Source organism: Oncorhynchus clarkii, chromosome 17 (assembly GCF_045791955.1).
Source record: "Oncorhynchus clarkii lewisi isolate Uvic-CL-2024 chromosome 17, UVic_Ocla_1.0, whole genome shotgun sequence".
NCBI classification, from domain to species: domain Eukaryota; kingdom Metazoa; phylum Chordata; class Actinopteri; order Salmoniformes; family Salmonidae; genus Oncorhynchus; species Oncorhynchus clarkii.
The window spans coordinates 57,739,553-57,755,617 of record NC_092163.1 but is presented as its reverse complement, the minus strand read 5'-3'; the positions used below and the strand labels follow the sequence as shown (position 1 = coordinate 57,755,617).

The 16,065-nt window shown below is 43.7% G+C and overlaps 1 protein-coding gene across 2 annotated transcripts in view; it reads left to right on the top strand.

The window, feature by feature from the left end:
- Nucleotides 1–16,065, top strand: part of LOC139371166 (ephrin type-B receptor 2-like) — a 150,005-nt gene that overhangs the window by 69,897 nt on the left and 64,043 nt on the right. For both annotated transcript variants that reach the window (XM_071111298.1, XM_071111297.1), the window contains exon 3: nt 8,990–9,674. In XM_071111298.1, the coding sequence (XP_070967399.1) occupies nt 8,990–9,674 (685 nt within the window). The remainder of the gene's footprint in view (nt 1–8,989; nt 9,675–16,065) is intronic.

Genomic DNA, 16,065 nt, shown 5'->3' with positions numbered 1-16,065 from the left:
GCTATGTGTTATATGGACTCTAGCAGCGTTTGATGCACACTATTTCCACATGGTGTGCCAAGGCATTGGTTTCATCTAGCCACACACAAGCCTAGCCCTCTCCGGGCCAGCCGAAACCAGAACCTCAGCCTCCTACACTTCTTCCCTCACCACATGATCCAGACTCCTCAGACTGGGTCCAAAACACAGAGAAATATGTTGTAGACTTATTTGCTGGTGCATTTCAGAAAACCACTCCCTATTTTATTCAATTATTTATGCTTCTGTGGTTGGTATCCAGGCTGGTTTGAATTATACTGTATCATGCCGTGTGTCTTTAAGCACGAAAAAAGTAGGAGGAAGAAGAAAAAAGGGCTTCAACAGTCAACTGGTGCAACTTCAAAGATCTTCTGCAATAATTGAGCTCAACCTGAGGGCATGCTGTTCATTCCCTGCTAGTTCTTACAATTAATATGAGAGAACAAAGAGGACTGGTGTATTCTTCTACCAGCTCTGGATTCAATCTAAACAGAACCAGCGCTGCCATTTCCCCCTTAACGAGGCTGGGAATCTTACAGGTAGTTTGCGTCACGTCTCCCTTTCATCTTTGCAAAATGTAAGGTTTAGCAAAACATTCAGAAAAGTCTATTTAATTATCTATATGAATAAGTCAGAACTTCAGACTTGAAAATCAAACATTTGAAAAGGCCAGTGATTAAAAATCTGCCCTGTTTAGATTTATTAATCAGCATCAATGCTTTAGGGTCTCAATTCTCACATCAAAGACAAGCCCCAGTCAGCTTTTAGTGTCCTGTATCCCTTTATGCTAGACACAAAGTCTAGTCTTGCAGCTTCAGACGAGTTTATAAGGGGCACGCTTCTACAGGTAGATTATGAAAAGCTTTTTTACCTCAGATGAAACATTATGCGATGTCCGTGTTGAGGATTCTCTTATTTATTTCCCTGTGATTGGAGAGCCAAAGTACCTCTCAGGCCCTGATTGGTCAGGTACGAACGAGACCTATCAGATTCAGACGTTGGGGTTTTATGGGGAAATTATGGAACTGGATGAGGACGCAATCCATTGTGAAGTCTCATGTGGCCATCGCTTTCCCAAGTGGACCAGCACAAAAGGAACAGGTGTGATTACTGGACTTGCTCAATATACAAGTCATAGATGCTTTACAGTAGCTATTGTCTTACACATGCATGGCTTTACGGGCTTAACTGACGGATCAGTAACATTCAGCACTGCACCACACCAGCACTTGGCCTTTCACTACTCTGTAGAGCTTCATGAAATATATCATAATGTGTTACATAGTCAACTGTACAATAGGGATACAAAATCGCTGGTACCATTTCACTTAGATGGTTTACATTTTTCTCCCAAGATTGAATTAATGGACATTGAATTAAATAAATGTATTCCAATTTTTTCAAATACATAGTTCTTCACTTTCCAGGTGTTGGTAGCATTACATAACCTAACATTCCAGTGAAACATGAACAAACCAACTTTTATGTGTGCTCTCCAGGTGTGTTCCCATCTGTTGTACAGTCAGTTTACCCCTTATTATAGTGGCGGCTGCAGCACTGTATTACCTAGAATAACAGTTAATCTAAAGCAGCAGCTGAAACTGCCTCCAAGACCTGAAATATGTTGTGATTAAGATTCCATGTAATATTTAGTCAACTATAACACATTACTTGCCTCAGGCAGAATAGGGAAGGTCTGTTGTGCACAGGGCATGGCAGTGGGAGGAGAGGCTGTTTTGATACAAAGCAGAGTAGCGGAGAGTTTAAGTGGTCAGTGTTTCCCCTAAGTGGGAGTTGAGAACTGTGAACACCAGGCCTTCTGACCTTCACAGAGCTGCTGTGGAATATCACCTCTAGCCTCTAGCCCAGGGGTGTCAAACATACGGCACCGGCCCACGAGGGGGTCCAATCCGGCCTGCTGACGGTTTGAGTAGATTTTAAAAAAAGTCAACTTTAAAATGACTAAAACCAAATTGAGACTGTGTAGAAATTATAATGGACCTATATTTATACAGTTTTATGACTGTCCAGCTCGCTAATGATCACTAGACAGTCAGGGAGCATCAAAAATTTAAAAAACGATAGAAATTTTGATGGCAAAGAAATATAACCAATTTTCAGTGCGGCCCTCCGGACTTTGCAGACAGTTACAAATTAATCTAGACATTGCACTAAAAACACCCATTATGTGGAGAGGATGTTGAGGTCTTTATATATGAAGGCCTAATGATGTGGCCTGTGGGCTCAGTAAAGAAATGTTCTGTCTGACTCCATAACACAGAACTGGATTGTGGTTGTAAAGGAATGTTGGCCACAGCGCTAGTCCTAGGTGTAATACTTTGATTTAATATTCTGCTTTAGTAATGAGAAACATTTATTTTATGTCAACTTGTGAGTGGATTCAGAATCAGAGTAATAAGTCATTAATACAGTGTCTTCTGAAAGTATTCAGACCCCTTCACTTTTTCCACATTTTGTTACGTTACAGTCTTATTCTAAAATCGATTGAATAAATGTTTTCCCTCATCAATCTACACACAATACCCCATAATGACAAAGTGAAAAGTTTTTTTTTTTTTTTTGCAAATGTATTAAAAATAAAAACAGCTATGATATGAGACTTGAAATTGAGCTCAGGTGCATCGTGTTTCCTTTGATCATCCTTGAGATGTTTCTACAACTTGATTGGACTCCACCTGCGGTAAATTCAATTGATTGGGCATGATTTGGAAAGGCCCACACCTGTCTATATAAAGTCCAACAGTTGTCAGAGCGAAAACCAAGTCATGAGGTCGAAAGGAATTGTCCGTAGAGCTCCGAGACAAGATTGTGTCAAGGCACAGATCTGGGGAAGGGTACCAAAACATTTATGCAGCATTGAAGGTCCTCAAGAACACAGTGGCCTCCATCATCCTTATATGGAAGAAATTTGGAATCACCAAGACTCTAGAGCTGGCCACCGGGGCAAACTGAGCAATCAGAGAAGAAGGGCCTTAGTCAGGGAGGTGACCAAGAACCCAAATGGTCATTCTGACAGAGCTCCAGAGTTCCTCTGTGGAGATAGGAGAACCTTACAGAAGGATAAACATCTCTGTAGCACTCCACCAATCAGGCCTTTATGGCACATGACAGTTTGTTAAAAGGTACCTAAAGACTCTCAGACCATGAGAAACACGATTCTCTGGTCTGATGAAACCAAGATTGAACTCTTTGGCCAAGTGTCACGTCTGGAGAAAACCTGGCACCATCCCTACGGTGAAGCATGATGGTGGCAGGGAGTAGGAGACTAGTCAGGATTGAGGGAAAGATGAATGGAGCAACGTACAGAGTTCATTGCTGAAAACCTGCTCCATAGCATTCAGGACCTCAGACTGGGGTGAAGGTTCATTTTCCAACAGGACAACGACCCTAAACACACAGCCAAAACAACGCAGAAGTGGTTTCGGGAACAAGTCTCTGCATGTGCTTGTGGCCCAGCCAAAGCCCGGACTTGAACCCAATCGAACATCTCTTAAGAGACCTGAAAATAGCTGTGCAGCGATACTCCCCATCCAACTTGACAGAGCTTGAGAGGGTCTACAGAGAAGAATGGGAGAAACTCCCCAAATACAGGTATGCTAAGCTTGTAGCGTCATACCCAAGAAGACTCGAGGCTGTAATTGCTGCCAAAGGTGCTTCAGCAAAAGTACTGAGTAAAGGGTCTGAAAACGTATGTAGACGTGATATTTCTGTTTTTTCATTGTCATTATGGGATATTGTGTGTAGATTGATGATGAAAACAAAATCTATTTCATCCATTTTAGAATAAGGCTGTAATGTAACAAAGTCTGGAAAAAGTCAATGGGTCTGAATACTTTCCAAATGCACTGAGTGGTGGATTCGGCACTAGACTAGTTAAAATCTTCTACTTCTTAGAGACATTTGAGGTATCTATAGATCTGTACATTCTCTATAGCCAGGCTATAATGAACTCAGTGACTGTAATATGAAATATGGAAGTCTTATATAAGATCCTATATTCCATGCATGTCAATTCACAACAAGTTTCATTAAATTGCAGGTTTTGTCATTTAAAGAGTTTATTCAGCATACAATAAGCCTGGTTATGACAGATCCTGGTTATGACTTTGCATATAGCCATTTCCTTACCTAAATGGTAATGTTAAAGCATATTTAAGTCTATGGAACTCATTAGAATAGAGTAACCCCTAATTTAGTATGATTGTCGATTAAAGTTGGTCTGTAAAACTATATCCTGCCTTTTTAAGACCTCTTCATCATGGGGGAAAACATCTTTGTGTGGTTATGACTTTATATGAGCACTGAAATGTCAATCCCGGGTTGGCAATTTGGCATGCATTATATTGTCATGTCTTTAATTTACTCCAAAGTAAAAATGTAAATACGATCCTTATGTAGATTGGTGGAAGGGGATTAAAGCGGCAATAAGAAGCTTGTTTGTCTAACTTTACATGTTGTACATAACAAGTGGACAGTGGTAATTGAAGTTGACTGCACCAGACCGTTCTACTCATGTCTCCCTGTGTGTCTCTCTCTGTGTGTCTCTCTCTCTGTGTCCTCCATGTGGCTGGGACTCCTGCAGTACTTGGCTCGTTTTGTTCCCCTCTTTGTAACTCAATGCAGAGACTGGGTGTCATTTGTCCTGCCCTGTCCCCTTAGGGCACAGCACTCTTACTCTAACAGATTTCCCACAACTGCAAATTGGACAACTTGGCCCCAGGAGATTTCCATTGGATTCTTTCTCCTTCATGTGAATTATTTATTTACTTGTTGTCAGTGACAGAGTGCTGGAATGTTTTGTATGTGTGTAGCTGTTCTCTGATGCTTCAGCCATCCTGGGTCGATCCTCATACTGTAATGACAAGACGTGAGAAATGAAGTTCACATTTCATGTTGTGTCATGCATTCCACTGTGGCCTTTGAATGATGTAAATGGCTCAGGAGACCGCTCACCCTGCTAGCCCACTCCACCCCAGGAAGGAGGTTCAGTTAGACACAAAAATCCATCCTAGAGATCATAAAGACTTTATTTTGTATCATTTAATGTAGCAAAAAGCTTCCTTTTGGGAATAGTTTGTGCTTTGGAGATAGTCTACTCTATAACTCATCCCTGACAGTGTGTTCTGCTTGGCTTTACAGCAGAGACACATTGTCAGGGAGACTGAAGGTCAGCTGAACTTTAACCCCATCCTGGAGTGGCTGGCAGCCCTGGGAGATAACAATCCAGAACCTCATTCTCTGAGTCCAGTATGCTCTATAATTTCATACAGCTACAGGAAGCGGCTGGCAGTTCACGCATTGTGTACTTTTACAAACTGCATACTAAGGAGAACTTCATAGCTATACAGAGCACATTCATCAGATTTAATTCTAAGGTAATTTATCATTAATGTGAATCAAAAGGATAAGTGGCATTTAAACTCATTATTTAGCTGAAATTAAAAGATGGCCAACAATTGCCTAACCCATTGTACATCCCGTTCACACTCAGTAGAGCAGTGCAGCAGAATGCACAGTGGCACCGCTAGTGCTGTAATGACTGTCTTTATATTTGGGTACGACCCTCAAGACCATAGATGCGACCCCGGACACTTTGGCGCCCCACTTATGATGGTCCTCTTTATGTTTGGGTGCCAACCTCTGAGCACTAAGGGCCAATGACACCCCATTAGAAGGAGCTCCTTTATGTGAGCGTGTGACCCCAGAACACAGGACCTTGAAGAGAGCAGCTCCTCTGGCGTGTTGTTGATTGCAAGTTCTCACTTGTTCAGTCTGTGAGCTCTTTATGTCCATAAATTAATGTTGTGTTTCAGCAGATGGAAGGTCATGCAGTGCTATGAAATAATACCTTGAGTCTGTGTGTTTCACCTTGACATATACAGGTAACTGCCAAAATAATGGAAACACTTGAGTAAATGAGGGATACAAAGTATATTGAAAGCAGGTGCTTCCACATAGGTGTGGTTCCTGAGTTAATTAAGCAATGAACATCCCATCATGTTTAGGGTCATGTATAAAAATGCCAAGTTGCCTATTATTTTGGCTACCATGACTAGAAGAAGAGATCTCAGTGACTATGAAAGAGGGGTCACAAAGGAGCATAGGGGGTTTAAAGTGTGTGTGTGTGTTTGTGTGTGTGTGTCTCAGTCACCAGATCTCAACCTAATTGAACACTTATGGGAGATTCTGAAGTGGCGCCTGAGACGGCGTTTTCCACCACCATCAACAAAACACCAAATTATGGAATTTCTTGTGGAAGAATGGTGTCGCATCCCTCCAATAGAATTCCAGACACTTGTAAAATATATGCCAAGGCACATTGAATCTGTTCTTGCTGCTTGTGGCGTTAAGACACTTTTTGCTGGTGTTTCCTTTGTTTTGACAGTTTGTTCAGGTAGGACAGATGTTGTAACTGTGAATTCAATTATTATTTGAATGATGCCTTTGACTGTTATCAAGCAAACAGGAAAAAGTAATAATGTATCTCCTGCTTTATAGCATACATCCAGCTTCGTAGCCAACAGTACATCCAGTCAAGATGCTCTACATGGTGGTCGTGATGGTCCCCCTCTCAATAGATCTGGACTCAGATAAACAAGTCTGTGTGTGGTAAAAAACAATCTCAAAGGAGAGAGAGTTAGTGTTACAATTCCCAGCCTCCTCAAAGAGCACTTCATCCTTCTTAACCAACCCCACCATGAACTCCTCCACCCCCCACCACAATCAACTCCACCACCTTACCTAACACATGACCGCCCTGCAGCCTCACTCCCACTGTAGTACCGGGAGGAAAAGCTGTGAAAATGAAGACGTTTCTTCTTATTTCACACTCGGCGCTTGATCGCTGGCCTCTTATTATGTCCCATTTGCTTCCCTCCACTGGCTCTGATGAAAGCAGGGCAGCAAAGCCGTGACAGGACTAAAAGGGGCCCTCCATCAAAACACATTTGTTTGGGGTCTTTTTAGCCTGGCCCTATTCCCCCTTCCCGTAGTCACTATCTCTCATTAGTGGCTACCGCCCCACCCCCAACCCCAGTTCACATTGTTTAAGTGTGATGGAGCGATGCTTGGGGCTCAGAACAAGAGAACGTCACACTCTGTCCTTTCCTGTTTAATCGGTCCACAACCTCTGTCTGAAAAGAGTGTCACTCTGTGAATGGAGGTGGAAAGGTCAATGGCTGCCCATGACCCTGGATGGCTGTGTCCATTTGGATGGGGAATAGATGGGACGACCAACACATTGCCCCTCCCACAATGTCTCTTAACAGGAAATCAAGGCCCCCATTTTGGTCAACATTAACATTCATACACTTACAGTATTAATGAGTATCTTTTATTGCATATTAATGGACCATATCTGACACATTCTCATAATTATAAAAGATTTGTAGATGTGTGTCAGCAAAATGAAGACATATAGCTACCATCTGGTTGAATCACATCCAAGGTCTCTTTAATCATTGTCTACAAACACAGTCTTAATAGTTTTGAGTTAGCGCCAGTATTACAATAATACATGTTCTTCATACCTTTCTCCTTCAAATCCCTCCAGTTACTAAAGGTTTTACATCAATCAGCTGCTATTAATGAACTGTACATATTTGGTGTGATGTCTGTCTGTCTGGAGAGAATAATATGGAAATGGGAATAAAGAAGGAAAGCTCTAATTAGTCTGTGAGTGTTTGATAGAAGGTGGGTCTTAAACATGAGGGCTGACTCGCTCCTTACCCGTCAAACCTCTGTCAGAATCCTTGTTAAGTGGGTACTAATTTAGGAAATGATGTCAGCTGTGAAGTGAAGAGGGATAAGAGGGGTTTGGGGTAAAGGCAGCACAGGGTGCAGCTGACTAGTGTGAAGAGGCTTTGGTGTTAAGAAAAGCTTTCTCTTCAGATGAACTTGTCAGGTCAAGGTCACAGTGGTTGGAGTCCTTTGCAGTAACAGCAGAGGTTGCATATGAACGCTTTACTATATTGTGTGTGTGTGTGTGTGTGTGTGTGTGTGTGTGTGTGTGTGTGTGTGTGTTGAAATGAAAAATCTGCTCTCTGTTTGCAGATAATTACCTGTGTAATGTGATTAGCCCAGTTCTATGTTTTATTGGAGTGTGACTCAGATTAGGGTTAAATTCATGTCATGCATGTGTTTCGGTACAATGACGGATCTGTTTCATTTACAATAACTGATGTGTTGGTGCTGGACTAATTTGGAGATTTGCTTATTGTAGTATTCAATAACACATTGTATTTCAAAAACAGGAAAATTGAGTACATCACCCATGCATTGTAGAGAAGGATTTTTTTCTCAGTATTTAGACCGAGGGATTGTTTTTCCTGTATTTGTTAACCTTGAAGAGCTTCATCCGACAGTGACTTTATGCAAATAGTTTCCTTTTTTGTATTTGGCCAGAGGACATAGAGGAGCCAGAGAGGAGGCGGCACTATAATGCCTTGCTGGCTGTGTAATGAGCAGAGTTTAACACCTGCTCTCTACTGCCTAAATAATGCATGGTCCTGTCCTAGAGTAGAGTAGAGAGAAACAAACAGGCCAGGTTCATGCAGGGAGCCAAGTGGGATCTCCAGCGGGCACTGACAGATGACAACCCCTCACTGCCAACAACCCTCTGTGCCAACAAAACAATGTTAGGGAGCAGATTACACCCTGACCATAATGTACACTCCCCATCTCCTGCACTGTAATCTCAGCTCTGACTGGGACCGCTGCTGCTCAGGATGGCCCTGTCTTTATCTATGGTTAGGTTGTCGTGTAGCCATGATGCTGGGCACACTTGCCATTGGGTGTGATGTAGAGGTAAAGAATTGGAGGTATTGATGTGTTACTAAACCTACCATTGAAAATATACGGTCAGCATGTGGTCAACACGGGGACATATTATCAAAGTGTATGTTATGTCTACATTTGAGTAACACTTTACCTCTGTGTCCTTCTTCCACAGTGGGAGGAGGTGAGTGGATACGACGAGAACATGAACACCATCCGCACCTACCAGGTGTGCAACGTGTTCGACAACAACCAGAACAACTGGGTCCGCACCAAGTACATCCGGCGCCGGGGTGCACAGCGGATCCACGTGGAGATGAAGTTCTCCGTGCGAGACTGCAGCTCCATCCCCAACGTGCCCGGCTCCTGTAAAGAGACTTTTAACCTGTACTACTATGAGTCAGACTCGGACACGGCCAACAAGGTGTCCCCGGCCTGGATGGAGAACCCCTGGATCAAGGTGGACACCATCGCAGCCGACGAGAGCTTCTCCCAGGTGGACCTGGGTGGCCGGGTGATGAAGATCAACACAGAGGTGCGGAGCTTTGGCCCCGTGTCCAAACACGGATTCTACCTGGCCTTCCAGGACTACGGCGGCTGCATGTCACTCATCGCCGTGCGAGTCTTCTACCGGAAGTGTGCCCGCGTCATCCAGAACGGGGCCGTGTTCCAGGAAACCCTGTCGGGGGCGGAGAGCACCTCTCTAGTGGCATCGCGTGGCGTGTGTATCCCCAACGGGGAGGAGGTGGACGTGCCCATCAAGCTCTACTGCAACGGGGATGGCGAGTGGATGGTGCCTATTGGGCGCTGCATGTGCAAGGCTGGCCACGAGGCTGTGGAGAACGGGACTGTGTGTAGAGGTAAGGGCCACCCTCATCCCTCTCTCTTTAACACTGTTAGCCAGACTAGATGGACATTCTAACCTTACAAACCTAGTCAGCTATAGATTCATAACAGAGTAATCCAAACAGCAGAGAATACATGCGGTACTTAATACCGTACCTGTCTGCATACTGCACTTCATGCTGCTCAAGGGATCAGGTTATTCCCTATGAACAGAAAGTGTAAGCTTTTAAAATTTGGCCATGTATATTGAATAAGTAAACAGGAGGATGGGATGATCACACATCACAGTGGATAGTACATGTTGGCTTTACGGTCTCATTTTCATATGAATGATCACTCCACAGTTTTTCCAATAACAAACGAGTGAATATTACTTCACATATGTAACAGATGTGCTTCAGATTATGGCTTATATACTGTTTGACATAATATGGCTTTTCTTTTGAAGTGGGCAGATATAGAACATGTCTTGTTCATTTCTAAAGCACTCTAAAGGAGAGGACTGTCAGATCACAGGTGTTTGGACTCCAATCACATAGGTCTGTCATAGCTGGGAGAGACTTTTCCTTCAGAATATTTATTACTTTCAACACTACACCAGGGATCTTCATCTAGCTTCAGCCCCGGGCCAATTTATTCTTGAGCGGATGTCAGGGGGCCGGAACATGATTACAAATCATTTATAGACTGCAAATTGACCGCAAGAATCCCAAACAGATATAATACTTTACTAAAACTTAATAATTTCAAACCATGCTTACACAATCACACACTGCATATCTCTCTATTATCCGTGGGATTTTCAAAATTAAAATAATTTGGAGCTGATTTGCTGGTGTTTTTACAAGTCTTATATGTCCAACAATAAAACAATAAAAAAAAAACATATTATTTTTTTGCTCAGAAAACTTAGGGGCCTAATGAAGTCCTCCAGTTGGGGAACCCTGCTCTACACAGTGTAGTAGATGTCATTTTACATGTCCATTCAAATCTACACCGAATGGAAACCATTTCCCTGACTGGGAGAATTCTATTAAATGCATGACTTTACCTCATGGGAAGCTGTAATGCTAATGCATGTAGAATGTGTGAATATATTACATTGAATCATTGTGTCACAGGTCTTCTCATTCCGTATTCCAGCTCTGATGGAAAAGGCTGTAAAGAGGTTCATATTTCAGTTTCTCACAGTGGAGGCTGAAGTTGATTTGAGTTTATAAGCGTAGTGGTACTGTTTCTAAAGAAAACACAAACAGCCAAAATAAGATCAAAGCTGAATAGTAGCATCTATCGCTTTAGGTGCAATGCAGTGTTGAGTCAGTAAGCTACCACACACACACACCCACTGGGTATACCAAAAATGTATGTCTTTCATATACAAGGACAAGAGAGGATTTGTTCCAAACGCCTACCTCCTACCTTTCTTCTCTTCGACTGGAATCATTCGAGGTCCAGATCGATTTACCATTTCACAACATCACTGTGCTCAACCTCACCTGTGCTGCTACGCCCGTCTGCTCCGCGGCAGGTGGTATTGGCTGGACGTGCTCAGAGAGCCTGATGACTAACAGCAGAACGGGGCAGTATCAGCCTGCAGCTTGCAGACAGGGCCCACGCTGACACAGCAATGCAGCCAGCCGGCAGGCACAATAAAACACCCACCTGTGTTCCAGCCGCCTGTGTACTGCTGCCTCTGTAATTAGCCCACAGCCCCCAGCATCTCTGGCTCTGTAGAGAGGGAAGGCGATGGGCGATAGCCCGTCTTCCTCCTCACAAACAGTACCTCTGATCAATGACTGCTAATGAGGACATGCACAGGCCCTCCTTAAGGAATACGCACCAATAAAAGGCACACGGAGGATAGCTGCTCTAATTTGAAACCCCTGCATAATTACACGAATCTGGTTGTTTTTTGACCTACATGTAAGTCACTGCGTTGGCGGATTGGAATGTCTCAGAGGCATTCTCAATCACTGTGCTTTTGTGTGAAACTGGATTATACAATTAAATTGATGGCCATTCAATGGAAATGCACATTTTTCAATCACTCACTACTAGAATGCTGGGCGGTGGAAGTGTTTCACCTTCCAGTTCCTTATCATTCTCCTATTTCTCCAACAGGGGAAGAATCTGAGTTAATCACAGAGGCTAGCCATCCAAGGTGCTTTGCTCTGAAGAAAAGCTTAATTCATTGCAGTCTTTCATCTTCATCATCCCCTTTGCTGTACTGAGAGAGTGTGTGTGAGGTCAAAGCTCACACAAACACATCACTTCCCAGTGTTCACAAGCAGACGTTTTTCTCTGTGTCACTAGGTCTTCAGTGATCACATAGCCACACTCAGCAGACGATTAAAGCTTTATGAGCAGGAGCTGTGGCAGGCAGCAAAACGTTGGCAGAGCCAGTACAGTAGTCATGAGACTCAGTGCATACAAGGAGAAATGTATGTGCTGCAAAAGAAGAAAATCAAATCATTAAAGATTAAATTATTACTTGCGGTGTGCCCATTGTATGGTAATCCTTTTAGATTTTTGATCAAGCCCTGCAATCAATCGACGTGTGTAATCTTTCTTCACATTGAAAGTTGATATTGCAGTGTGAGACTGTGGCCAGTGATGACTTAATTTATGAAAGATGCGCTTTTGTCTGCTCATGTTTAGATAATGAGTTGATTTGTGAAAGATGCCCTCTCAGGGAGTCTTCACTATCCTCTTTCAGAGGGGATTATGAAAACGCAGACAGAAAATAATAGAACAGCCGAGATGAAAGAGCTGTCCTGCTCATTTATTAATAATGTGACGCTTTGTTCCAATACCTCAGCAACAAAACCTGGAATTACACATGTATCAATTAAATCCTTGGCAGGGCCCTCCACAAATAATCACACTTTGACATGAAATCGGTCAAAATATTGACAATAGACAGTGCTATTGCTTAAATAGCAGGGCATTTTTTCCGTGATCGTCTTACTAACCAGATTAAGTTACTTCTCATAGAAGTGCCGGGAGTAAATGGACCTGAACCGCACCAGGGTCTTTGAACAGAATGGGCCCTGAAAGGAGAGATCTGATTTCCCTCAGAGCTCCAGGAGATGGTGCACCACAGAGACACACATGGGGTTCTGTTCGTCCTTGCCTTTCAGTTGAAATACTCCATCTCTCTCTAGAAGGATACAATAAGAGCCATGTTCAAGGGTGGACAACTTCCTAACAATGCCCATGTGTGTTTTTTATTGTAATCTGATCATCTAACCCATGCCATTGTGGCTTTAATGGTCTTGACTGTGGGAGTGTGTCTCATATTATTGAGTAATGCAGGTTCAGTTAGAGACGCAAAAGTCACATTTACAGTAACATCATTTCTAACAGCACTAAATAACCCAGTAGTTATTTAACTAGTGCCGTTTGAGGAAGGGGAATGCTGTAAAATCACCAGCGTAGTTTACACAGGCATGTCCCGCTGCACAGATATAAAAGGAAGCATTCAACACACCACAACAAATAGTTCTGCTTGACATCTATGACAGTTGAGGGTGTAGAATGTGAGGATCAGGAGACTACATGGTCTCTCTCCCAATGACATGCAGACAAAAAGCCCGGTGTGAAACATAAGACAGCAGGTCAGCTCACAGACTGAGGCCATGACGAAACGGGATGGACATGCTACTTTCAGCACAGATCACAGACTGTCACAGACTGAGGCCATGACAAAACGGGATGGACATGCTACGTTCAGCACAGATCACAGACTGTCACAGACTGAGGCCATGACGAAACGGGATGGACATGCTACGTTCAGCACAGATCACAGACTGTCACAGACTGAGGCCATGACGAAACGGGATGGACACGCTACGTTCAGCACAGATCACAGACTGTCACAGACTGAGGCCATGACGAAACGGGATGGACACGCTACGTTCAGCACAGATCACAGACTGTCACAGACTGAGGCCATGACGAAACGGGATGGACACGCTACGTTCAGCACAGATCACAGACTGTCACAGACTGAGGCCATGACGAAACGGGATGAACACGCTACGTTCAGCACAGCTCACAGACTGTCACAGACTGAGGCCATGACGAAACGGGATGGACACGCTACGTTCAGCACAGATCACAGACTGTCACAGACTGAGGCCATGACGAAACGGGATGGACATGCTACGTTCAGCACAGATCACAGATTCAAAACATTAAATAATGCACCATCAGAAAGAGTCGGTATCAAGAATTAGTTTTAAAATGAACCATTTCTCCTCATAGTAATGGTGAGCTTGGTTGCTGATTGTGGAGGAACAGGAAGGTGTTTTTCTCCTCTTGGATGTGGTAAGGTCTCTGTACTGTCAGTAGTGTGGGCTGAGCTGCCTGATGCTAGCTCTGCTGTTCCACATCCAAGGCAAGAAGATTAACGAGGAGAGCTTTAGTAATCCTTCAGTCAAATGTAATGGTAGATAAAGGGAGTTAGAGGGGATTGAGTGGGAAGGTGGGCCCTGGGATGGGATAGCATGATTGCATGGAAAAAGAAAAGGAGAGTAGGGGGGAAGCTTCAAGCCAGGAAATGACTCCTAACCCACTGACAGAGTTCCCGGCTCTGCATCCAGAGAGGGTTTAATGGTGGAAATCAGAACAGACGCACCTCTGCTGCGCATACTTTTCCCAGGATGCCCTTGCCTTTAATAATAGCTCTAATTGACTAACAGCACACGTGGGGAATACACAGCCATGTGTATGCGTAGACACCTCTCCCCTGCGCTCTAGATCCAGGCAGATGCAAAACAAACACACCCCCTCAAGGCTTTTACTGCACTGTGTGCAAACAAAGGCACAGGATTCGGAGAGATGGGAAAATCTTTCAAATCGTTTCCTTTACATATAAAGTGATTATACTGTCGCAGATTAAATTATTTTAGTATGTACGTAAGGAATCCACATTTACATCCACTCAGTATGTACTGTAATTCATCACAGTATTTGACTGACATACAAAATACTGGTTGATTTTTTCAAATGGATGCTTCAATTGAAAATCTGTCTCATGATTTGAAGGAGGTTATACTGTTATACTGTAGGTCGATGGTGTGGTCTGTGAACATGAGGTAGATAGTGTAGCAGAAGAATGGGAACATTGGAGCTGTGGGACATGTCTTAGACTACCACAGAGACTCTGTGGAGCAGTCACACTCCTTTATTCCTTGTTCTCAACTGTGATGGGATTTCAGCCTGACCAGGTGTTTTCTCTGTCTTTGTCTTTGTCTCTTTGAGCGCAGCACACATCTAAACAGCAGACTACACAGAGCAGTAACCATTTACTCCCCCCACACACATACAAACACACACACACACAAACACAGAGGGTATCACCCCTTTTCTCCAAACACATCCATCACATAGGAATGTGATAACTCCAGGTGAGATGTCTGCGAATCGCCTCCAGCTCAGAGATCATGGCCTATTCGCCATGTAAACCTGTTCCATATGGCCGTGCACGTGTTGGGTCCTACCCGATATGGCTTCTCATGCGGTGGTTCCAATCCCTCGTCTGTCCTTGTTATCCCACACCATCTCTGGAATGCAATGTGTCCAGACCATTTTCTGCACAGCGCTCCTTTTATCTTGACCCTGCAGTAGGGTTACCCAGTGCCTGGCTCTGCTTCTGAACACCTCGACACTGTGGCCCCTCCTGGCCCTGGGTCCCCCAGGCTTCAGACAGTGGTCTGATGTGAGAGAGGTATAGGAGAATGACCCCTACAACCCCTGATTCAGACAGCCTTCCTACTGGACAAGCCATTTTGCTACTGAGACAGGACGGCGCCTTCTCCATACAGCCCCCATGTGCTTCTTCAGATGTCTTCATTCATGTCCTGTTAGAGGCTTCACTGATTTCCATCAGCAAACAACTAGGAAGTGGGATGGATTGTGTGTCTGACTGACAAAACCTACAGTTGAAGCGACCTTGTTTGTCAGTGAGGTATAAGTACACGGGTCAACATTTTAACAGACTATACTGTAGACATACAGTATACAGTAACTCAAGCAGAATACTTTGTATACAGTTGGTCTGTTCTAACAAGTGCACAGAGAGCTGCTCTCCATTCCAGACATAGAGCTACTCTCCATTCCTGACATAGAGCCGCTGTCCATTCCTAACATAGAGCTGCTCTCCATTCCTGACATAGAGCTGCTCTCCATCCCTGACATAGAGCTGCTCTCTATTCCTGACATATAGCTGCTCTCCATTCCTGACATAGAGCTGCTCTCTATTCCTGACATATAGCTGCTCTCCATTCTTGACATAGAGCTGCTCTCTATTCCTGACATATATCTGCTCTCCATTCCTGACATAGGGCTAATGAATGTACCATGTGTGTTATGTGGCCATATTGTCGCAGAGATGAACCCAGT